This window comes from Pseudocercospora fijiensis (genome assembly GCF_000340215.1).
Source record: "Pseudocercospora fijiensis CIRAD86 unplaced genomic scaffold MYCFIscaffold_6, whole genome shotgun sequence".
Taxonomy (NCBI): domain Eukaryota; kingdom Fungi; phylum Ascomycota; class Dothideomycetes; order Mycosphaerellales; family Mycosphaerellaceae; genus Pseudocercospora; species Pseudocercospora fijiensis.
Genome location: NW_006921537.1, coordinates 3,373,192 through 3,397,356, shown reverse-complemented (window position 1 = coordinate 3,397,356; position 24,165 = coordinate 3,373,192). Strand labels below are relative to the sequence as shown.

At 44.8% G+C, this 24,165-nt stretch overlaps 3 protein-coding genes across 3 annotated transcripts; 2 read left to right on the top strand and 1 right to left on the bottom strand.

Moving 5' to 3' along the window:
* Positions 1-6,477: 6,477 nt before the first annotated feature.
* MYCFIDRAFT_176608 (uncharacterized protein) lies at positions 6,478-7,221 on the top strand (the record flags this gene model as incomplete). The annotated part of the gene is made up of 6 exons (XM_007930350.1): positions 6,478-6,484; positions 6,528-6,542; positions 6,596-6,682; positions 6,715-7,024; positions 7,059-7,170; positions 7,198-7,221. The coding sequence occupies 6 exons, from the start codon at positions 6,478-6,480 to the stop codon at positions 7,219-7,221; spliced, it is 555 nt and encodes a 184-aa protein (XP_007928541.1).
* Positions 7,222-7,315: 94 nt separating this feature from the next.
* MYCFIDRAFT_58864 (uncharacterized protein) lies at positions 7,316-11,644 on the top strand (the record flags this gene model as incomplete). Its single annotated transcript, XM_007929838.1, has 1 exon — positions 7,316-11,644. The coding sequence occupies one exon, from the start codon at positions 7,316-7,318 to the stop codon at positions 9,077-9,079; it is 1,764 nt and encodes a 587-aa protein (XP_007928029.1). The 3' UTR covers positions 9,080-11,644.
* On the bottom strand, positions 7,366-20,361 carry MYCFIDRAFT_208321 (uncharacterized protein; the record flags this gene model as incomplete). The annotated part of the gene is made up of 12 exons (XM_007930349.1): positions 7,366-10,767; positions 10,793-12,429; positions 12,466-12,475; positions 12,506-12,937; positions 12,966-13,027; positions 13,053-13,199; positions 13,238-13,424; positions 13,460-13,658; positions 13,693-13,742; positions 13,766-13,812; positions 13,841-13,855; positions 20,357-20,361. 12 exons carry the CDS (start codon positions 20,359-20,361, stop codon positions 10,589-10,591), a joined length of 2,970 nt encoding a protein of 989 aa, XP_007928540.1. The 3' UTR covers positions 7,366-10,588.
* Positions 20,362-24,165: the final 3,804 nt, after the last annotated feature.

The window sequence follows — 24,165 nt, the reverse complement described above, 5'->3', positions numbered from 1 at the left end:
ACATTCGTAACTATAAGCTTAACTAGCGCAACGCACTAAGAGCGCTACTAGACGACTATTCCTTAGTCGTATACGCTATATAGTATATTAATAGCGACCTAAAGCGTATATAGGATAACTATTTTAACTCCCTTAATAACTAGACTACTATTTAGTAGCAGACCTATAAAACTATTATACTAGACACCCTTAGAAACCCTATACTAAGGCAACAATACGCTTAGGACTAGTACCTTCGAGCTAAACAAAAGACTAATTAATCGGCTCGTTTATTCGAGGCCTATTTAAAGACCCTCGAGGACGACCTTCCGGCTAAGACTAATTCTATATAGATCTCGGAAATACGCCTAAAACTTAGATAGGAACTTATCCTCGAATTAGACCGTCGCCGTGTATTCGAACAAGCTAACCTAATACGCATTTAATTTATAGTCGAAGTAGAAACAGCCGAACGAGCTATCTAGCTCTAATAACGACTAGAATCGAGGATCCGGCTAGCTAGTACTAACCGCGGCAATCGTAGTAGCCGCGGAGGAAACTAAGGTTCCTACTATAATAATAATGCTAATAATAGGAATAGTAACAATAACCGTAGAAGAGGCCGTAGCCGCCGGCTATATAGAGGAGGCCGCGATAGGGGCCGTAGAAGGGGCTCGTATCCCTATAATACTAACCGCTCGGCTAACAATAGCAACAATAGCTACGGTAGTCTACTAACCGGATTGAAGTGCTTTAATTGTAATAGCACTAGCTATCTACTAGGCTAATACGACAAACCTAAAGACTAGGCCCGAATTAATCGTACTTCCGCTAAACACCGAAAGCACCTCTTAGCGGCTAACGCTACCCCTATAGGACAACCTTCGAAAAAAGAGTAAGCGCCGTACTAACTATTAGCCTCGTACGGCGTAAGACTATCGACATTGTACTAGCTATAACACGCTCCTACCTTGTATAGGACACGAAGGGCACTACCTATTAAACTAAGGTTATACTAGATCTAGGAAATTCAGTTAGTGCCCTTATTAGCTATCGCCTAGCTAAGCAATTAGACCTTCGACAACTGCCGAAGACTGACCTACTAACCCTTGCTTAGTTTAATAACGCTCGGTACTTAACCTATAGGGCCTACTATGTTCCTATAGCTCTAAAGGACGACCTCGGAAATAAGCGCCTACTAGACTTTACTACCTACGTAGCAGACACAGACAGCCTCCTATCCGATATTATTATTAGTAACCCTGTTCTTAAGTACTACGTTGTAGCTATAGACCTAGGCCTCTAGAAGTAGCGATTTAGAATCGCTAGGAAAGAGGACATTAAACATATTAATGTTAGCGAGTGCCCTAACGATATTAGGGTCCTGTTTATTAGCAACCTAACACCTGCCTTAGCTAATCCGACTGCCGACCTACTCGGTAGTAATAACGATAAACCTGTGCCCCCGGATAGTATAGACCCTAATTAGCTTGCTCGTATACTAGAGCCTATCCGAGAGACCTACATTAATATATTTAAATACTACCTAGCGTCGACATTGCCTATATTTAAAGAGACGGATTATAAGATTAATATTATAGAGGGCAAGGAGGTTCCTTTTAGCCCCCTCTACAACCTTAGTAAACGAGAGCTTGCTATATTGCGTAAGTATCTAGAGGAAAACCTAGCTAATAGCCGGATACGATATAGTAACAGCCCTGCTAGTATACCTATCCTATTCGTACTAAAGAAGGATAGTAGCCTACGTCTATATATTAATTACCGCGGGCTTAATACTATTACTATTAAAGACCGCTATCTACTTCCGCTTATTAATAAGACCCTCGATCGCCTTTCTAGTGCTTACTTCTATACTATACTAGACATTAAGGATGCGTACTATCGTATCCGCATTCGTAAGGGCGACGAATAGAAAACGGCCTTCCGTACTCGCTATAGCTATTTCGAGTACTTAGTTATGCTATTCGGCTTAGCTAATGCCCCTACAACATTCTAGTCCTATATTAATCGGGCCCTTTCGGGCCTATTAGACTATCTCTATATAGTTTACCTAGATAACATCCTAGTTTATATACATTTACCTAATATTGCAGAACACTAGGCCGTAGTGCGTAAGGTCCTCGACCGCCTACGAGCCTATAGACTGTATTGCAAACCTTCTAAATGTACCTTTGCTACTAAGGAGGTGTTATTCCTTAGCTTCCTCGTATTAACCGAGGGTGTTAAGGCTAATCCTAATCGGATTAAGACTATTACTAAATAGCCTATTCCTACGTTAATTAAGGAACTATAGTCGTTCCTCGGTTTCGCTAACTTCTATCGCCGATTTATTAAGGGCTATTCGAGGCATATAATGCTACTAACTAAGCTTACTAAAACTAAGGCCAATCTATCTAGGGAATTCAAATAGACTAACAAGATACAAGCCGCTTTTAACGGTCTAAAGAAGCGATTTACTAAAGTCCCCTTGCTATACTATTTTGTACTAAGCAAGCAGATCCGTATTAAAACTAACGCTTTATAGTTCGCTGTATCGGCTATTATGTTATAGCAATTAGATAAGGACTATTACTAGTATCTAATTGCCTTCTTTTTACGAAAGATAATCGATATAGAGCGTCGCTACGAGACCTACGAGTAAGAGCTCCTAGCTATTGTCGAGGCCTTTAAGTATTAGAGGCACTATCTCGATAGTGCATAGTACACTATTTAGGTCTATATAGACTATAACAACCTCCGTAGCATTACTAAGGTTACTAGGGTTATAGGTCGATAGGCTAGATAGGCCGTCTACCTCGCTAGGTTTGATTTTAATATATTATATCGGCTAGGCGTAAGTAACCCTACTAATAGCCTATCGAGGCGACCTAATTACGATAGCGAGACTTAGTACATCAATTTATTGTTTCTAACCCTATAGTATAAGATTGCTATAGCCTGTATTATTAATAAGTAAGCGTAGGATAAGCGGACTTCCGGACCCCGCGGCGGCAATAAATACTATAGCGGAGTTGTCGTTCTTCTAGTATACGTTAAGAAGGACGTAGATCGCTCGAGCTATAATAACTCGATTAAAGATATTGCTATCTATAGCGATAGCACTATAGAAGAGGTTGTAGTAGTTCCGGCTACTAGTACTATTAGATATATATAATACGTACCTCGTTCGATAGCGAGGGTACTATTAAATAACCTTGTAAATAGGGATAGTCAATTGTTTATAGATAAGCTGTTACGTACTTAGCAGAGGGACGCCTTTGCTATCGAGCGCATTAATAAGCTTGTAAGTAGACGGGCGACTCGATCTAGCAAGAGTAATAACAATTAGTCGATCGACGATAAAGATTACTTAAAGTTTAAGGGCAGATACTATATCCCCGCTAAACAATCGATTAGATAAGAGCTTTTAAAGAGGCACTATAATAGTAAACTCGCTAGTTACTATAGCATAGAGAGGTCGCACGAGTTACTATCGCGTATATACTACTAGCTAAATAGTAAGCGGTATATAAAGGAGTATATACAGACCTATATAGTATACTAGCGAGTTAAAGCACTAAAGCACTTACTATTTAGCGAGTTGTCTTTACTTCCTGTTCCTAGGAAGCTATTTGCTAAGCTTATAATAGACTTTATTATAGGCCTTCCGCCTACTAAGCGTAGGGGCAGCAAGGATGTATATAATGCTATCCTTATTATAGTAGATCGATTTACTAAAGGCGCTCGATATATCCCGGCGCGCAAGGATTAGACTGCTATTAATATAGTAGAGGCGCTATAGACTAATATCTTCTGCATCTATTAGGGAACCCCTAAGGGGATTGTATCCGATCGTAGATCGATACTAATATCTTACTATTAGAGCGAGATTTGCTTGTAGCTAAGACTAAAGCATCGGCTATTAACAGCCTTCTATCTATAGACTAACGGTTAAATAGAGAGGCAGAATGCTACCTTATAGCAGTACCTACGCAGTTATATTAATAAGAACCCCGAGGACTAGGTCAACCTCCTACAACTAGCTAAATTCGTATACAATAACGGTGTCTACTTATCTACTAAGGTCTCCCCTTATTTTGCTATAATAGGCTAGAACGCTGCCTTACTATAAGACCTATTTACCTCGCTCGAGGCCGAGCGTAAGGAAAGGGAAGCGCGTTAAATACCCGAAACACTAGCGGCTATTAAGAGGGTTTAGAAGATGCGAGAAATCTATACTAAGATAGCCGAGAAGTTAATAAAGGCTTAAAAGTACTAAAAGACCTACTACGATAAGCACTATACGCCGATAACCTTTAAACAAGGCGATATAGTTATGCTAAGCACTAAGAACCTCCGCATCCGCAAGCACCTATTACCTAACGGCAAAACAAGGCCTAAGCTCGCACTAAGATACATTAGCCTATTCCGCATTCGAGAAGTTAAGGGCTCCTCCGTATAGGCCTATTAGTTATAGCTTCCTCCCTATTATACTATCTATAATACCTTCTATATATCCCTCCTTAAGCTATATTACCTACACGAGGGGGATAAAGCACCTACTAAACACGAAGACATACTAGCGGATAGGGAAGAGCTATAGTCTATAGAACGTATCCTATAGCACCGGACTAGGAAAGGCAAGAAGGAGTACCTATTAAGATAGCAAGGCTATTTACCTAAATAGGACTTATAGGAAGCTAAAGGTTCCTTTAAGGATATAACCGAGTTGTTAGATAAGTATTAGACTAGCGTAAAGAACAAGAAGAAGGCTAAAAGCTTATAATGTTACTATTAAGGCCTAGGATTAATGCTACCCCCGGGGTGCTATTAGCTAACTAATTAGAGGCAAGCAATTGTTAGCAATAAGAGACAATAAGACTATACTACTATAGTGAACGCGTACCGAGTGTTAATAAGCGCGCTACGACGCGTTAATTAGTTACTACTCTTTTAAAGACTCTACCTCTTATTCCTTTATTCTACCGAGGCCTCGAGGCCTAAGTAATCGACGAGAATACGCGCGCGCGCGTGCGAATAACGGTGTGTTAGAAGACAGCTAGCGCGGCTATATTAGTAACGGTATTGCGGAGTGTATTGCTGTTTAAGAAAGGAAGGACACCGCTATATTAGTAATAGTGTTGCCGAGTTGTTATTAGTCGAAGAAGGAAATCGAAAGTAAGGTAAAGTTAGCGCTAAGCCGACTAGCGCCGCTATTGTCGACATTACTTGCTATTATTACCGCGCCTATAGATACAACCTTACCTGCACTACGAGCCTAAGGCACCTTAATTAAAACTTTAATCAAAACTTTAAGGCTAAGTTAAAACTTTAAGCCGCCTAAAAGATTAAGCGACTAATAAACTAACTAAGGGCAAAACTATAGAGCTAAGCTAGCCGGGGTCGATCTTGCGGACAATAGGTTACTCCTCGATCTGTCTAACCCTTTAAGCGAGGCGAACCTCTACTACTACACTTATAATAGCCTTTACCTATAGAAACTAGACGAGCTGTGTTTTTTCTAAAAAGATAAGATAAGATTAACAATTAAAGGCTACTAAACCTAACTAATTAGGGCTAGCGAAACTACGAATAATAATAGCCCTCGTAATAATAAGAACAAACCCTTAGAAGCGGACAACCCTCGGAAGCGGATATAGCTAGGTCTTTTAGAGTAGACGTAAAGAACTCGGTACGACATTACGCAAAATAGGGGCAGTGCTACAATACCCTATATACCTACCTATTATAGTAGGGAAGGTACGCTCGTATTATAATTAGTCGATAGTCCTCAATTCTTATAGTTATATATTACTTTATTGTATACAAGGATAGCGTAGTTAGAGTTAGATATTGTATTAGAAAGTAAGGTTTAATATAGTTATATAATCGGTAGTTGTATATTTAATTCAGCGCGGACTAAGTAGCCTATTAGACCTGCTAAGTTAGCAGTAATAGAGGTTGAGACTAGAACAAAGACCGGCTACGAGGGCGCGGCCTTTAGAAGGGAAGCGTATATTAGGACTAAAGAGGTTATACGTAATTAGTATATAACCGGGCTCGAGTAAAGCTAGGGTCTTAATACCTTAGGCAGGGCTTAGCGCTTAGCAATAGGCTAACTTGCCTGCCTTCCTCCCTCTCCTCCTAGCTCCTTATCGAATACTACCTATACCTACTACTACCCTATCTACCTACTAATATACCCTTCTTATAGTATCTACTAGCAACTCGTCGTTAGTATTAGAGCCTTTACTTAGCTTAATAGTCGGCTCTCGGCGGCGCCTCTTATTAGTATTATTAGTAGCTCGGTTAGTCGATTGCTAAGCGAGAAGGGCCTCCTTCTTCTTCGAGGAAAGCTTCTACGGTCGTTTAGAAGCTCTAAGTATAGCGACGGCTTCCGTATTAGCCTCCTTCTTAACCCTAACTGTTACTAGAGGACCTAAGTGGGCAGTAGTAAGAAAGGCTTTCGTTCCGTCCCTAGACTGCCTCCTATTTTATATGGAGAGTGTAGGTCTACGGAAAAACTAAGGGTACGCGAAAGTCACGAGGTCTCCGCGCATGGCGTGCACTTCTGAATACCGCAATAGAACTCATCGCATTATCGTTCTGCAACTAGTGCTCGATCTCCATAACCTGCGGTCACGAAGCACTCACGCCATCATTGTGCGTAGTAATCAAGGAGGCGCCCTCTTCCGGCGCACTGGTGAATGGCACACCTGCTATGCGATCCTTCAGAAGTGTTCAGGCTGCGCTGCCTACCTACTCCAGCCTGCTTTTCATTCCCAGTCTTCTTTCCTGCAAGCCTGCTCCGAGGCCAACTGCAAGAGCGATCAATAGATCTACGACTGCGAGCACGATCCAGAGCCACTTTCTTCTCTTCGGTGCTACTGCCGCCGAATGACCTGCCTGCTTCTCCGACCACAATCCAGACTCCAGGCCTTCAGATACACGATTTGATTCACCATCTCCTGGAACTTGAAGGCCCTCAGCGTCCTTTGGCACGGCGACTGGGCCGGTGTAAGGTGCTAGCTACTCCTGGTCCATGGTCTAGGAGTAGCTTCCGTATATTTTGCGTCGAGGGTCCTGTGTTGTATCCATGTCTTGGCTTTGTACCTCCGTACTGTAGACAATGCTTGCTGTGCAAACTCGCCTATCGATGTATCACATGATTCTCATCATCCCAACGTGGGGGTCACATCTTGCAAGCATACCCTGCAGCCCGTATGCGGGAAGGTGACATGAATGGATCCTCCGTACCACCTCACTCGCTTACATGTATGGCATTGACAAACAACGCTCCGCATTCTCTGCTCTCCAAGACTTCCACGCTTCTACCATGGTCTCTAGCAAGCCATTTACTGTTGGCAATCGGCAGCCATGGACCACGCTTGCCACACAAGAAACGAGGCCTTCCCAAGAGACCAACATCTCAGAAGCTGACAAAATCACAAAAGCACAAGAACTCCGAGACTTCATCATTGAGATAGCAGCAGATGTCCACCAGCTCGAAAAATTCTACAACGTCAACCTTTCCGCCACGAGAGTCCAGCGTCTTGGCGAATACGTGTCCCAGCACGCGACTGCCTTGTTCACTCATTTCGCTCCATTCGACGACTTGACTCAAGATGCCAAGGTGGATTTCCTACTCATTCATGCTTGGATTTTCAATAAGCTGCGCACTCTCAGGACAGAATGGACTCAGCTGAGCGATTTGAAACCATTGCTCGGAGACTGGGTGCCAGGATTGGTTGATTTGTGCGAACGCAGGCAAAAGGTCGTACCCACGGAAGGCAAATACGCTGGTCAGGTACTATCAGACGCTATCAAAGCTGTCGATGCTCTCTCCACGGAGATTCAGAAAGGCAAGTTCAAGATGGAAGATAACCGCTTTGGCGCATATCGTGCTGCGCTGCAACTAGAAGATCTGGGCAAACGCCTCACAGAGTGGTACGAATTCTACTCTGGCTACGACCCTCTGTTCACGTGGTGGACTTCAAAGCCTTGGCACGACTTTTCCCAAAAGCTAGTCTCCTTCGTTGCTGTCATACGACAGTACCTGGTTGGCATCAAGCCTGGCGACGACGACGCTATCGTCGGACAGCCGATCAGCAAGGAGGGTATCGACGCAGAGTTGTTGACAGAGTTCATCGCATATTCCCCGGAAGAAATTATAGCAATTGGCGAGAAGCAGTATAAGTGGTGCGAGAAAGAAGCTATCAAAGCTTCACAAGAAATGGGATTTGGCGATGACTGGCGCAAGGCCCAGGAGAAGGTCAAGAACATGTACGTTGAGCCGGGTCAACAGACGAACATGGTTCACGAATTGGCCCAAGAAGCTGTGGATTATGTGGAAAAGTACGACATGGTCACTCTGCCAGAAATTGCCAAGGAGTGTTGGAGAACTTTCATGATGAGTCCCGAACGACAGAAAGTCAATCCATTCTTCCTAGGCGGCACATCGATCATTGTGTCCTATCCAACAGATACCATGTCGCACGAGGACAAGCTCATGGTGATGCGAGGGAACAACAGGCCGTTCTCGAGATCTACGGTGTTTCACGAGCTACTCCCGGGACACCATCTTCAATACCACTACATGGCCCGCAGTAAACAACATCGAAATATGTTCCAAACACCTTTCTGGATCGAAGGATGGTCGTTTTACTGGGAGCTGATTCTCTGGGATCGCGGCTTTCCAGGGACTCCCGAAAACCGTCTCGGCATGCTGTTCTGGCACATGCATCGCTGTGCGCGCATCGTTTTCTCCTTGAATTTTCACCTGGGCAAGTGGACGCCTCAGCAGTGCATTGACTACCTGGTTGAGAAAGTGGGCCACGAGCGAGCGACGGCCGAAGGGGAAGTCAGGCGGTCGTTCAACGGAGAATACGGTGCGTTGTACCAAGCTGGCTATATGCTTGGAGCGCTGCAGCTCTATGCTTTGAGGAAAGAGATTGTAGACGCCGGCGAGATGACGGAAAAGCAGTTTCATGATCGTGTCATGAAAGAGAACAATATGCCAATTGAGCTGTTGCGAGCGCTTCTGAAGGGCGGAAAGCTTGAAGTGCGTCAGAAGCCTAGCTGGAAGTTCTATGACTTGTGACTGCATTGACTTCATGTGCGTTCGTGCTCAAGCTTGTGAGTCCGAGTCTGCATGTGAGGTCGAATCTGCATGTGAGCTCGAGTCTGCATGTGAGTGTGGCGCAGCTTTGATGGACTTTATTTAAACTCGCTTCGCGCATCACTACGAGACGGCGAAGACGTGAGTCTTCTGTCGCAAGCCTGACAAAACCTCAAGCGAGCCGGCATCACGTCATATCTCAGCCTGGGACACGCCGATGAGCGCAACTTCCATCCAGACAGAAATCGCAATGGAGTGCGGACGAATTCCAAGGTCGCCCATCTTTCGGATACCGCCACATCGAGCAGTGCATCGAAACCTCCATAGTCGATTACCACGACCTGCTCTTCAAGGCCAGCTACACCGACCACCCAGCCTCAACCCGACTGACTAATCTTACACAAGCCATCGCAAGATCAGAGTACCCACGCACAACTCTCCACCTCCGCGAACCCCATCTCACGCAATGCGAACTCAGAGAATTCCACCATGGCACCTTAGAACTCTCTTCGCGGTCTGCCTCCCCTCCCTCAAAACCCTTGCAATTAACCCATTTCCGCACCAATCACGCATGTGAAAAGCCATGAGCACCGCAACATCTCACCCTCACATTCAACCCACCCCGACCACTACGCCCCTTCGACTCCGCATCAAACCTCATCATCGAATACACAAAAGCCCGGGTCTGCAAACGACGATCCTCCCCTCACCACCACTGCAAAACACCGAAGCACTTACGTCGATTTCGTGCACGAGAGGGAGGAGAGGTGGCGGAAGCTTTTGGGCTTTCTTGCGGAGGAGTTGACATGTGTTGAGCACTTCTATCTTCAGGCACAGGATATGGGTTGTGGGATTGCGGCTAGTGGATGAGGGGTTGGGAGTTTGAGGGTGGGGGGGGTTTGAGGGAGTTTGGGGAGACGGTGAGGTTTCCGGAGGTGGAGGAGGAGGAGTGATGAGACTGAACTTGGAGAGGAGAGGAGAGGAGAGGAGAGGAGCAAAGTTATGATGCGTAAGGTAGAGGAGAATAGGTACGACGGTAATGCATGCCAAAGCTCAATTCAATCACATCACATCGCATCCACAAAATCTTCAAGATTCCTCCGATCCCTCCCTTCATCATCGGACAGGCAAATGCCAAATCATAAGAACCAGTGACAGCCCAGCATACACCAAACCACCCAGCACCTTCAACCAGGACGTCGAACGAATCAAGGTATCATCTCATCAGAAAAAATTAAATCATCTCCTCCCAATTACATTCAAAAAAAAAACGCAAATCCAAAGCAAAGCGCTAAACAAAAAAAATGTGCGTTTTCCTCGCAAATCATGGTGCATACATCATCCTTTCGTTCCATTCCATCCGTCCATCCGTCAAATCCGTCCGTCCGTTGGGTATCTCTCATGAAACGTTTCAGAAAAAAAAGAGGCAAATTAGAAGAAGAAAGAGCCTCCGCACCATAATGCAAAATTGAGTCCCCCCCAAAACCAAAGTTAACGTGTTCGTGTGCGGTGCGTTTCTTCGTGTTCCAAAGGAGATGGATGTTCGTTACTTCGTGAGTGTGCTCGTTTCGTTACATAGGGAAATGAAGAGGTGGTGGTGGGAATGCAGTTTAGAGTTGGGATGTGGGATGCGAGGTCGGTTATGTGGAGCGCGACAACTCGCAAGATCACTCTACGATCGATGTTCCGCTCGACTGCCTTCAGAGGTAGCGACGGCGACGAGGGCCTCGAGCTTCGCCATATCGTTGTTGGGCGGCTGACTGTAGCCGCTTTGAGTGAAGCGTGGATCGTGACCGCTCTGAAGCGCGTAGGTCTGAGGCGGCTGAGCTTGCTGCTGTGGCGACGTTTGTACATAGGTCTGATAGCCTGAATCAGTCCTCATACGATCCTCCTTATGCTGCACGTGGCTGCTCTGATTGGAGTTGTAGTATACCTTCTGCTCATCCGAAGTGATAGCAGTTCCCGGCGGGTATTGGTGTTCGGCAGGCACGCCAGGATTGACGATAACAGGGTTGTACTCGGTCGCTTGCGATGTCGAGGGTGTTGGGACGCCGTCGCTGCTGCCCGAATCTTCAGGTGAAGGGCGGTGAGGCATGTACACACCTCCAGGTACACCACCTTGATGAGGTGTGATGGGTCCACCGTACCAGGCATTGCGCTTATGCTTTCGAGGAGTGACCGGGCCTTCTGGCATTGACATGTGCTTTGGTTGAACACATTGATGCGGAGGTGCCTGAGGATGGTAGTAGGCCGTCTGTTGAGGCGGCGGCACCTGCTGTACCTGCCACTGTCCTTCGACTGGTGCATTGGCGGCAGTAATGTCAAGCCTGGTCAGACCCTGCTGCAATTCTCTTCCAGAGCTCGTGGGTCTTGGCGACGAATCGATCACCATAGCATCCGGCTGTCGTGTGCTTGGTGGCGGAGCATGATCGAAGCTTTCGATCCCTGGTAGTCGTGTCATCTGACTGGCCGCCTGCTGTTGGGTGAACGCAGGTCTTGGCTCGTCAGGAGTTTGATGATACGTCAACCCGCTCGTGGCTGGTCGCTGCTGATATTGCGAACTCGTGGTCGGATGCCAAGTGCGCCTACGAATCTCCATCTCGCTCTCCGACTCTCGCCGACCATGAGAGTAGACCGAGCTGGTCGGACTGCCGTATGTGCTGCTACTTTGCGAGAAAGTCGCTGATTGTCCGGAAGGCAGCGGGGTGAAATACGGTTGAGGATAGGTGGAGGGCTGCTGTTGGAATGGATTCGCACCAGATGGCACGGACAATCTACGTCCCGGTGCTCTCGAGCCATTGTAGAATGACGACCTTGATATTGTTGGGACCGGCGAGACCATACCGGACTGGAAGCGGGGGCTCTGTCCGCCAGTGGAGTATGCAGTCGATGTGGGTGTACTATATCTGGTCGGCGACGAGTTGCAGTACATATACTGCTGCTGAGGGCTGCCGCCATATGTTTCCAAAGACAGTCGTGCGCGAGCAGCAGGGTCGTTCGCCATGGCAAGTGCGGGCGGTCGTCTGCGTGCGTCATCAGGCACGCCGATGCTCGTCGTCGAGCCAATGCTGGAAGTGGAGAGGTTGCGGCTATGGCCTCGAGAATGAGTACCGCCGCCATTACTGCCGAGAGTCGATGCGCGAGAGCGGTTGTTGGGAGGCCGTACTCGGTCGGTGCGGATTTGTCTCTGGAATCTCGTGCTCGTAGCCGCCAGCGACTCGGCCGGGATCTCTTCGTTGACATGCACTGTTTGCGCATGCTGACGAAGATTGTCTAGACGTGAGAAGCGTCGTGAGCAGTGACATTGAAATGGTCGTTCGCCAGTGTGTTTCCTGCAATTCGTCAGCACATCCTTGCGTGTCCCTCACCTCAGTTCGACTCACCGAATATGTCTAGCCAGGTGCTCACTCCGGGTAAAGCTGAGTTGACACGGCGGGAACTCGGTGCAGAAGAAACGTTGGCCCTTCTTCTTCTTCTTTCCCGATCGTTGCGACTCGCTCTTGACACTCTCGTTATCCGAGTCGCCATCGTCCTCTGCGTCTTGTTCGTCGTCTTGCCCGGCCTCCCCCATTTCGACATCCTCCGACTCGCCTTGCGACGACTTCTTCGATCGATTTGAGCCATCGCGCTTCACCTCGCTGGATGGCGGCGGCGTGCTCGGAAGGCCTGGTGCAGTGGGAGGATGGTGTGGTAAGGGTCGTTGTCCCGGCACACCTGCAAAGCTGTGCCTGGTGGGAGTGTTGGGTGATGATTCATCATTATGGATGTCTTGGGGTGGTTCGGATATGCTTGTATCGGGTTTGGGGGTCGATGGGGTGGTTGCTCGCACAGCCTGACTGCCTTCAGGAGCAGACAGACCGGTATTGACGGCGGAGAATGTGGCCATTGGTTATGCGACGGTGGTGATCCAAGGCCGTCACCAGCTTACCGCTCGAGTTGTGCGACGCGCGCACACAATCTCTCGGGCGGCTCTTTCGCACTTGCGTCGCCCGGTCGTCGCCCGGTCGTTCCTGCGCTCAGCGCTGGTATGTCCTCCGACCGCACTTTCCGCCGCGGTATAAACGTCGTTGTGGTGGTGGGGAATGGGCGGGGATGGGTGAGGCTGGGAGGGTAACGGTAAACGGCCCGGATATAAGCAACGTTGTAGATACTCGACCAAGTGGCCTTAAGGAAAGACTCGAAGGGAAGTACTCCGCAACGGTACCTGGTCGTGTGTCGTTTCGTGTCGTCGTCTCGTCGTCAAGATGCCGCGTGCAGAGCCAGTGCAGAGCATTCGGGAAGGTGCAGAGGAGATGGGAGTAGGTGCAGGGCGGCGCGGCGACAAGCGCTGACGATTGATAAGGCACGCTTGAAACAGGCAACGTTGCGGACCAGTGCAGGAGGTCAAGGATGCCCGCCACACGCACGCAAGCTGACCGCTGACGTTCTGGCGTTGCTGGAGAGCAGGCGCAGGCACGAAAGCATCGGCGGGGCGAGCAGCGCAACTCCACACGGAGGGAAGAAGGGGAGGCCAAGAGGCGTGGGGAGGCGAGGCGAGGCGAGGCGAGACCAGACGATCCCGCTGAGCAGACACGTCAAGCAAGATGGGAAGGGACGGTCAGTTGGACGGCACAGAGACGGTCAGAAAGGGCAAACAGTATAATACCTAAAGCGCTAGCAGTACGCCACGCCGGCAAGTTCCTACCGCGGCGGAGTCGGTAAGACCTGGTCGTCCGCTCCGTAGTGTGCGTAACTATAGAAAACGTAATCTCGTCGTCGCTGCGCGTTGCTATTGCCGGGTCGACGCTAGTAGTAGTAAGGGTAGTAGTAGTAGTAGTAGTAGTGCGATTTCCGCTAGCATACTAAATGTCGATAGCAAGAGCGCGTTAATAGCTAATTTAGTAAGGTTTCTACTGTTTTAACTACCTTGCACGCTCTACCGATAGATACTAATAGTATTACTAAAAATAAAGCTAAAGTTTGTTAGCAAAACAGCGGTATAGCTAAATCCGAGGTATTGTTTATATTGTAGTAGAAATACGTATAGAAGTATTAATTATAGACTATAGACTTAATAGATCTATATAGTAGGCGCGTCTATCGATACCCTAATAGTATATAATACCGTAGTTATCGTAGAACAAGCCTATAGGCAGAGGTACGAGCTAGCACTGCTACTACTATTAGTTAGAGGGCAGCGCAATACTATATAGAATACTAGGCGCGATTTAAGTCGCGTTTCTATACAAATTTATATAGACATTCGCGTTAACTAGCGCTAGCGGCGTTCGCTAAGATATTATCGCATTCTCGGTCGCAATCTTAGGCTCTTGCCTCGCGTTCTTACTCTTCCTCTTGCTACTACCCTACGCCTTCCGCTTGTTCTTACTCTTGCCGACTATTGCGTCTACGACGGTCGCATTTATAGTAATGTTTTAGTAGATAATCGGACAGTAGAAGGACGATAGTATCTCTAGAGGTATTAGCAATTGCGATAGCGTAGGATTCGCGCGCGCGGTAAGGTTAATCTTAGCGCTAGTCGTAGTATTATTATAGTCGTCTACTAATAGCGATAAGGCGCGTTATCTTAACTTGCCGCTAATATTACGGACGAGACTAATAAAGTTGTTAATAACGCAGTCGCGACGAGGGCTCTCGAGCGGCTTACCTTTAGTTATTAGTCGCTCTTTAATCTTATATAGCAGTTATCGCATATTATCGTAAAGCTTACGGAATTAAAGCCGGTAAGTAGGTACGGTCGTATAGTCGCAATTTAAGGGCGCTATTAGCGTGCGGAGGTTATTATAATAGTCGAGTCTACTATCGTTAAATATAGCTATCTAGCGGTCGTAATAATAGGTCTTAATTAGCCTGTATTCTATTGCTTTATAAGCCGACTAAATATAGCGATAAAGGACGTCGTTTTAACGATAGAACTTATACTCGCAGGTTAGGTCGTTAGATATAGGCTTCTGTTTATAATACACCTCCGGATCTTCGGCGTAGTTAATCTTAGCACTAATTGCCTACTAAAGCTTCTACGGAAGTCGTAGAAAGAAGTATACTATCTCGTTACTATCGGTTATCCGCGGATAGACCTTCGTACGCGCCGTAAAGGCATTATTATCGGCTCGAAGGTCGTATTTAGCTAACTTCTTAATTACTCGCATTGCCGTGCCTTTAAGTATGTAATCGCGCTTTATAATAGCCTTAAACTCGCCGTATTTAAGCACTAAATGCTAGCCTTCGAGCTAGTTAGTATTTAATATCTGTTCGACGACTATAGGCGCTCTAGAAATAGCGTAACGATAGTGCTTACAAATAAGCGCTATATTGTCTTTAAGCTCGACCTACAAATAGCGGAGGTCTAATTAATAGTTATCGTCGTTACTCTCTAGTACAAGGGTGCTATCTTTACGCTTAGCGCGTAGAAGACTCGCTCTTACTAAATTAAGTAACTCGAGAGCACCTTTATAGCTTCTTCTTAAGAATACGAAGGCATATAAGTGCCGCTTCGTATCTATATACTTCTCGCTCTTAAATCGCTTGTCTAACGTCTGTTTAATATATATATAGTATAGAATATACTTCGCTATAGGAAAGGCGAGTGCAATAGCGCGTCGCTCTACCGCCGAGTCGTCGGTAAGGAAGTAGACAGGTATCTATCTACGGTCGTTTAGAATAGCTAGATCGGTCGTCTATTACTATATTTGCTTAAGCGCCGCCGCTATAATATTACTATCGTCCGTTTTTACAAGGAAGAAGGCGACCTGTCGTAGAGAGCCGTGTTTGTCGCGTACTATAATAGTATAGAGCTACTAGCCTAAATAGTTAGAATTATGCGTCGTGTCTATCTATACTAAAACACGACTACGCAAAATTCCTAGGCTATGTTTTAATACAAATACTAGTGCAGTAGTATCCTCGCCGTTAATCTGTCTTTTAGCGTATACTTTAGTATAAAAGAAGCCTTCTATTTAGCAGTATTAGTGTATTGTTTGTATAATTAAAACAATAGAATTCTAGGAATTCGAAGTGTCGGGGATTCGAGCGGGGAAAGCCGGCGGGCTCGTCCGCTAAAGCGGAGATCCGTAGTTAGCTAAAATAGTGCCTCGGCTATACGGAAGCTCCCGATTTCGAACTTCGAGCAGTAAACAATACTAACTTAGCAATATAAACATACCTTCTTCGAGCTACTTCTAATACTCTACCTGCTGTTGCTACTATATTAATAAGCTTCTACTAAGTCTACTATTCTTAAATACCTTCCGGTATTGTCGGCCGCAGTTAATTACGTCGTTGCGCGTTATCTAATCGCCGCCGGCGGCTTAGAATGTCTCGTACGCGACTTTGCAGTCTTTGCTACGCATTCGGTCCTATACCTAGTATAGTCGCTAGCTAGTATATACCTGCTAACTAACGGCGTTCTAAAGAGCGCTATATAGGCGATATATATCTATTTTTCGTAGGCAGCAGCCCGGATAGTAGTCGACTAGCTGCCGATTGTTATAGAAGATAGTATAGCTAACTACTACGCAATTGCTATCCGGATCGTCCTTATTCTCGAGCGCTATGTTCTCGTTAATACGTATCGTAAGCAGATACGCTACGGCCTCTTCTATCTTCTTCTCCTTCTTCCGCTTATGTCTACTATAGTGCTTCTGCCTCTGCTAATGCGCCTTAAAGCTAAATCTATACTTATATAGCGTATAGAAGCGACCGAGCTTATTAGCTCGATACGCTATATATACCTAGAAGTTGTCTATAAATAGCTATATTATATTAAACTCTGCCGCCGGCACTATAAAGCCCTTCTTACTCTCGTTATTATCTAGATTATCTAATATAGCTAGCTATTTCTTACGTAGCGCTCTAAGATTGCTAGGCGCGCATAGAATAGTATAGCTATCTTCGATAACCGACACTTTAATATGCTTTTCGCGACGACGAGATATTATAGAAAGCGCGCTATTATCGACTTTACTACTACTACCCTCTACGCCGTCGCGTTCTTTACTACTACTACTACTCTCTACGCCGTTACGTTCTTTACTACTACTACTACCCTTTACGCCGTCGCGTTCTTTACTACTACTACTTTCTACGCCGTCGCGTTCTTCGTCGCCTTCTTTACTATAGCCGTCGTCCTTACTATCCTCTAACGCCTAGTCCTTATTTGTAAGAAGGGTATGTTAGTAGGTAGATAGGGTAGTAGTAGGTACGAGTAGTATTCGATAAGGATCTAGGAGGAGAGGGAGGAAGGCAGGAGAGTTAGCCTAACGCTAAGCGCTAAGCCCTACCTAAGGCACTAAGACCCTAGCTTTACTCGGCCTAATTATATGCTAATTACGTATAGCCTCTTTAGCTCTAATATACGCTTCCCTTCTAAAGGCCGCGCCCTCGTAGCCTGTCTATGTTCTACGACCTCTATTGCCGCTAACTTAGCAAGTCTAATAAGCTGCTTAGCCCGCACTAAATTAAACACTTAACTACCTAATTATGTAACTATGTTAAACCTTACCTCTAAACAATACAATATACAACTCTAACTACGCTATCTCTATATATAATAAACTATAAAGTGATATATATCTATAAGAATTAAGGGCCTTCGACTAATTATAATACGAGCGCGTCTTCCCTACTATAATAGGTAGACGTACGAGGTATTGCAGCCCTACCTCCGCTCTAAGTAATATCGTACCGAGTTCTCTACGTCTACTCTAAAAGACCTAGAAATGTCCGCTCCGAGGGTTTGTCCGTTCCGAGGGTTGTTCTTATTATTCGTAGTTTCGCTAGCCCTAATTAGCTAGGTTTAGCAGCCTTTAAGTGTTAATCTTATCTTATCTTTTCAAAAAACACAGCTCGTCTAGTTTCTATAGGTAAAGGCTATTATAAGTGCAGTAGTAGAGGTTCGCCTCGCTTAAAGGGTTAGATAGATCGAGGAGTAACCTATTATCCGCAAGATCGACCCCGGCTAGCTTAGCTCTATAGTTTTGCCCTTAGTCAGTCTATTAGTCGCTTAATCTTTTAACTTAGTTAAAGTTTTGACTTAGCCTTAAGGTTTTGATTAAACCTTTAATAGGCTTAAAGCTTTAATCAAAGTTTTAATTAAAGGTGCCTTAGGCTTGTAGTATAGGTAAGGTTATATCTATAGGCGTAGCGATAATAGTAAGTAATATTAATAATAGCAGCGCTAGTCGTCTTAGCGCTAACTTTACCTTCTTTAACTAACAATAACTCGGCAACACCGTTACTAACATAGCGATGTCCTTCCTTTCTTAAATAGTAGTATACTCCGCAACACTGTTACTAATATAGCCGCGCCGGCCGCGCCGTCGTTATTATTACTATCGCCATTTACGCGCGCGCCGTCCTCGTAGATTGCCTAGGCCTTAAAGCCTCGATAGAATAAAGGAACAAGAGGGGGACCTATAGGGCGCGTTAGTAGAGAGGTAGTTTCCTAGAAGAGTAGCGAATAGTTAACGCGTTATAGCGCGCTTATTAACACTTAGTGCGCGTTTACCCTAGTAGTGTAGTCTTATTGTCCTTTGTTGCTAACAATTGCTTGCCTCTAATTAGTTAGCTAATAGCACCCCGGGGGTAGCATTGTTCCTAGGCTTAGTAGTAACATTATAGGCATTATGAGCTCTTAGCCTTCTTTGTGTTCTTTACGCTAGTCTAATACTTATTTAACAACTTAGTTATATCTTCAAACGAGTCTTTAGCCTCCTATAAGTCCTATTTAGGTAAATAGCCTTACTATCTTAATAGGTACTCCTTCTTGCCCTGCCTAGTCCGATGCTTTAGGATACGTTCTATAGACTACAGCTCTTCGCTATTAGCTAGTATGTCCTCGGATTTAGTAGGTGCTTTATCGCCTTCGCGCTAGTAGTATAGTTTAAGGAGGGAGATATAGAAGGTATTATAGATAGTATAATAAGGTGGAAGCTATAACTAGTAGGCCTGGCCATTACCCTTCGGTTCTCGGATACGAAATAGGCTAATGTATCTTAGTGCGAGCTTGGGCCTTGTTTTACTATTAGGCGATAGGTGTTTGCGGATGCGGAGGTTCTTAGTACTAAGCATAACTATATCGCCTTGTTTAAAGGTTATTAGTGTATAACGCTTATCGTAGTAGGCCTTTTAGTATTCTTAAGCCTTTGTTAACTTCTTAGCTATCTTAGCATAGATTTCTCGCATCTTCTAGACACGTTCTATTACCGCTAGTGTCTCTAGTACTTAACGCGCTTCCCTTTCCTTGCGCTCGGCCTCGAGCGAGGTAAATAGATCTTATAGCAACGCGGCGTTTTGACCTATTATAGCTATATATAGTGAAACCTTGGTTGATAAGTATATACTGTTGTTATATACGAATTCTGTAGGCTATAGGAGATTGACCTAATCCTTAGGATTCTCGTTAATATAACTACGTAGGTACTACTGTAGGGTGGCATTCTGTCTCTCTGTTTGACCGTTAGTCTATAGATAGAAGGCTGTTAATAGCCGATGCTTCAGTCTTAGCTATAGGTATATTTCGCTCTAATAGTGCGATATAAATGTCGAGCCCCTATTAGAGACTATCCCCTTAGGTGTTCCCTAATAGGTATAGAAGATATTAGTCTATAGCGCCTCTGCTATATTAATAGCAGTCTAATCCTTGCGAGCAGGAATGTAGCGAGCACCCTTAGTGAATCGGTCTATAATAACTAGTATAGCGTTAAAGACGTCTTTGCTTCCTCTTCGCTTAGTAGGGGGAAGACCTATAATAAAGTCTATTATAAGCTCTGCAAAAGGCTTCTTTAGAACAGGGAGTGAAGACAACTCGCTAAATAGCAAGTGCTTAGGTGCTTTAACTCGTTAACACACGGCATACGTATTTACGTAGTCCTTTATATCCCGCTTACTATTTAGCTAGTAGTATATACGCGATAGTAGCTCGTACGACCTCTCTATACTATAGTAACCGGCAAGCTTACTATTATAGTGTCGCTTAAGAAGTTCTTGTCTAATCGATTGTTTAGCGGGGACATAGTATCTGCCCTTAAACCTTAAGTAACCTTTGTCGTCGATCGACTAATTACTCTTACTAGATCGAGTCTTTCGCCTACTTATAAGCTTGTCTATACGTTTAGCAGCAAAGGCGTCCCTCTGCTAAGCCCGTAATAGCTTATCTATAAACGATTAACTATCCCTATTTGCAAGGTTATTTAATAGCACCCTCGCTGTTAAACGAGGTACGCATTATATATATCTAATAGCACTAGCAGCCGGATTAACTGCATTAGTGCTTTAATCGCTGTTACTATATATAGCGATATCGACTAGGGAGTTATTATAACTTCTCCTATCTGTATCCTTAGCTCTTGCCTTAATACGCACTATTAATATAGTAAGAGCATTAACATACTTCAAGCCGTCGCGGAGTCCGGTAAGCCGCTTATTCTGCGCGTACTTATTAATAATACGGGCTATAGCAATCTTATACTGCAGGGTTAGAAACAATAAATTAATAGATTGCTAAGTCCCGCTGTCGTAATTAGATCGCCTCGATAGGCTATTAGTAGGGTTGCTTACGCCTAGCCGATATAACACATTAAAATCAAACCTAGCGAGGTAGACGGCCTATCTAGCCTATCGACCTATGACTCTAGTAACCTTAGTAATGCTACGGAGGTTGTTATAGTCTATATAGACCTGTATCGTATATTAGGCCCTATCGAGGTAATGCCTCTAGTACTTAAAGGCCTCGACAATAGCTAAGAGCTCTTGCTCGTAGGTCTCGTAGCGACGCTTAGCATCGATTATCTTCCTCGAGAAGAAGGCAATCGGGTGCTAGTAATAGTTATTATCTAATTGCTAGGACATAATAGCCGATATAGCGAACTATAAAGCGTTAGTCTCAATTCGGATCTGCTTGTTTAGCACGAAATAGTGTAACAAGGGGACTTTAGTAAAGCGCTACTTTAGACCGTTAAAAGCGGCTTATACTCTATTAGTCTATTTAAACTCTCTATTCGGGTTGGCCTTAGTTTTAGTAAGCTTAGTTAGGGGCATTACGTGTCGTAAATAGCCCTTAATAAAGCGACGATAGAAGTTAGCAAAACCTAGGAATAATTGAAGCTCCTTAATGCTAGTAGGCGTTAGCTACTTAGTAATAGTCTTAATCCGGTTAGGATTAGCCTTAACACCCTTAGTTAATACGAGGAAGCTAAGGAAGGACACCTCCTTAGCAGCAAAGGTGCATTTAGAAGGCTTACAATATAGTCTATAGGCTCGTAGGCGATCGAGCACCTTACGGACTATAGCCTAGTACTCCGTAATGTTAGGTAAGTGTATGTAAACTAGGATGTTATCTAGGTAAACTATATAGAGATAGTCTAATAGGCCCGAAAGGGCCCGATTAATGTAGGACTAGAACGTTATAGAGGCATTAGCTAAGCCGAATAGCATAACTAAGTACTCGAAATGCCTATAACGAGTGCGAAAGGCTGTCTTCTATTTATCGCCCTTACGGATACAGATGCGGTAATAGGCGTCCTTAATATCTAATGTAGTATAGTAGTAAGCACTAGAAAGGCGATCGAGGGTCTTATTAATAAGAGGAAGTGGGCAGCGGTCTTTAATAGTAACAGTATTAAGCCTACGATAATTAATATACAGACGTAGGCTACTATCCTTCTTTAGTACGAACAGGATAGGGGCGCTAGCAGGGCTGTTACTATACCGAATGCGACCGTTAGCTAGGTTTTCCTCTAGGTACTTACGCAATACAGCAAGCTCTCGTTTACTAAGGTTGTAGAGGGGGCCAAAAGGGACCTCCTTGCCCTCTATAATATCAATCTTATAATCCGTCTCTTTAAATATAGGCAATATCGATGCTAAGTAGTGTTTAAACACATTAATATAGGTTTCTCGAATAGGCTCCGGTATACGAGCAAGCTAATTAGGGTCTATGCTATTAGGGGGCATAGGCTTATCGTTATCGCCTAATAGGTCGACTGTTAGGTTAGCTACGGCAGGTATTAGGTTGCCGATAAATAGGACCCTAATATCGTTAGGGCACTCGCTAACATCGATATATTTAATGTCCTCTTTCCTAGCGATTCCAAATCGCTACTATTAACTGCCTAAGTCTATAACTATAGTATAGTACTTAAGAATAGGGTTACTAATAATAATCTTAGATAGGAGGCTGTCTATATCTACCGCGTAGGCAGTAAAGTTTAGCAGGCGCTTATTGCCGAGGTCGTCCTTTAGGGCTATATAGATATAGTAGGCCCTATAGGTTAAGTGCCGAGCGTTATTAAACTAAGCAAGGGTTGGCAGGTTAGTCCTAGGCAGTTGTCGAAGGTCTAATTGCTTAGCTAGGCGATAGCTAATAAGGGCGCTAACTGAATTTCCTAGATCTAGTATAACCTTAGTCTTATAGTTAGTGTTAGGCCTGGATATAAGACAGGTACGAGTAATAGCTAGCACAATGTCGATAGTCTTACGCCGTACGAGGCTAATAGTTAGTGCGGCGCTTACTCTTTTTTCGAAGGTTAGCCTATAGGGGTAGCGTTAGCTGCTAAGAGGTACTTTCGGTGCTTAGCGGTAGCACGGTCGATTCGGGCCTAGTCCTTAGGTTTGTCGCATTAGCCTAGTAGATAGCTAGTGCTATTACAATTAAAGCACTTCAACCCGGTTAGTAGACTGCCGTAGCTATTATTACTGCTATTATTAGTCGAGCGGTTAGCATTATAGAGATACGAGCCCCTTCTACGGCCCCTATTACGGCCTCCTCTATATAGCCGTCGGCTACGGCTTCTCCTACGGTCGTTGCTACTATTCCTATTGTTAGTACTATTGTTCTAGTAGGAACCTTAGTTTCCTCCGCGGCTACGATAGGTAGCTAGGCGTATCTTAGATTCTAACCGTTATTAGAGCTATACTGTACGCTCTATAGTCTCGACTTTAACTATAAATTAAATGCGTATAAGATTGGTCTATTTAAACACACGGCGGCGGTCCAATTTAAGGACTAATTCCTATCGCAATTTAGGGCGTATTTCGGAAATCTAGATAGAGTCGGTCTTAGCTAGCAAATCGTCCTCGAGGGTCTTTAAATAGGCCTCAAATAAGCGAGCCGATTGATTAGTCTTTTATTTAGCTCGAAGGTATTAGTCCTAAGCGTGTTGTTGCCTTAGTATAGGGTTTCTAAGGGTGTCTAGTATAATAGTCTTATAGTCTTGCTACTAAACAGCGGTCTAGTCGTAAAGGGAATCAAAATAGTTATCCTATGTACGCTTTAGGTCGCTATTAATATACTGTATAGCGTATACGACTAAGGAATAGTCGTCTAGTAGCGCTCTTAGTACGTTGCGCTAGTTAAGCTTATAGTTACGGATGTAGTCGTTATACTGCTTTCGGCTAGAGCTATTAAACACGGTGCAGTCCTTAAGTTTAGCATCCTTCTTTTAGACTAGAACTGATAGCGAGGAAGGCCCTACTATCGGCTTAGTATTAGTTGTTAGGGCCTCCTAAAGGCGGCGAATCTCGAGGAGATTATCCTTTAGCTGTTGTTCTTAACGTAGGGCAGTAAGCCTGTTTTAGGTAGCTTCTTAAAGTCTCGCTACTAGCTAGGGCCTAAAGGCTAGTTAGCTATATCGACGGTTAACAATATTATTAAGAATGTCGTCGATAGGCAATTCTAGGTCGTTACCTGGAATTATAGGTTCTTCTTTAATAGGCTCTCTAGTAGGCCCTTTAGTAGGAGGCACTTTAGTAGGCACTTTAGCGGGAACTGTGCTACTAGCGTTGTTATTGCTAGCGCTGCTAGCGGCAGCACGGTTATTATTGCTTCGTAATAAGCCCGCTATTATAAGGGGTAATACTAATAATATATTATAGGCCCCTAAGATGCGGATGTAGCGGAATTAGTAGATATCGGCTTAGTGCGATTAACTCGGTATAATAGGCCGTATAGAAGGCCTTGCTTAATAATTAGTACGGTTGTTTCGATAGAATAGTACGTATAGGTCCCGTTCTTCGGGCGCAATATAGTTAGATTAGTTATTATAGCTATACCGCTAAAAGCTTAAAATAAG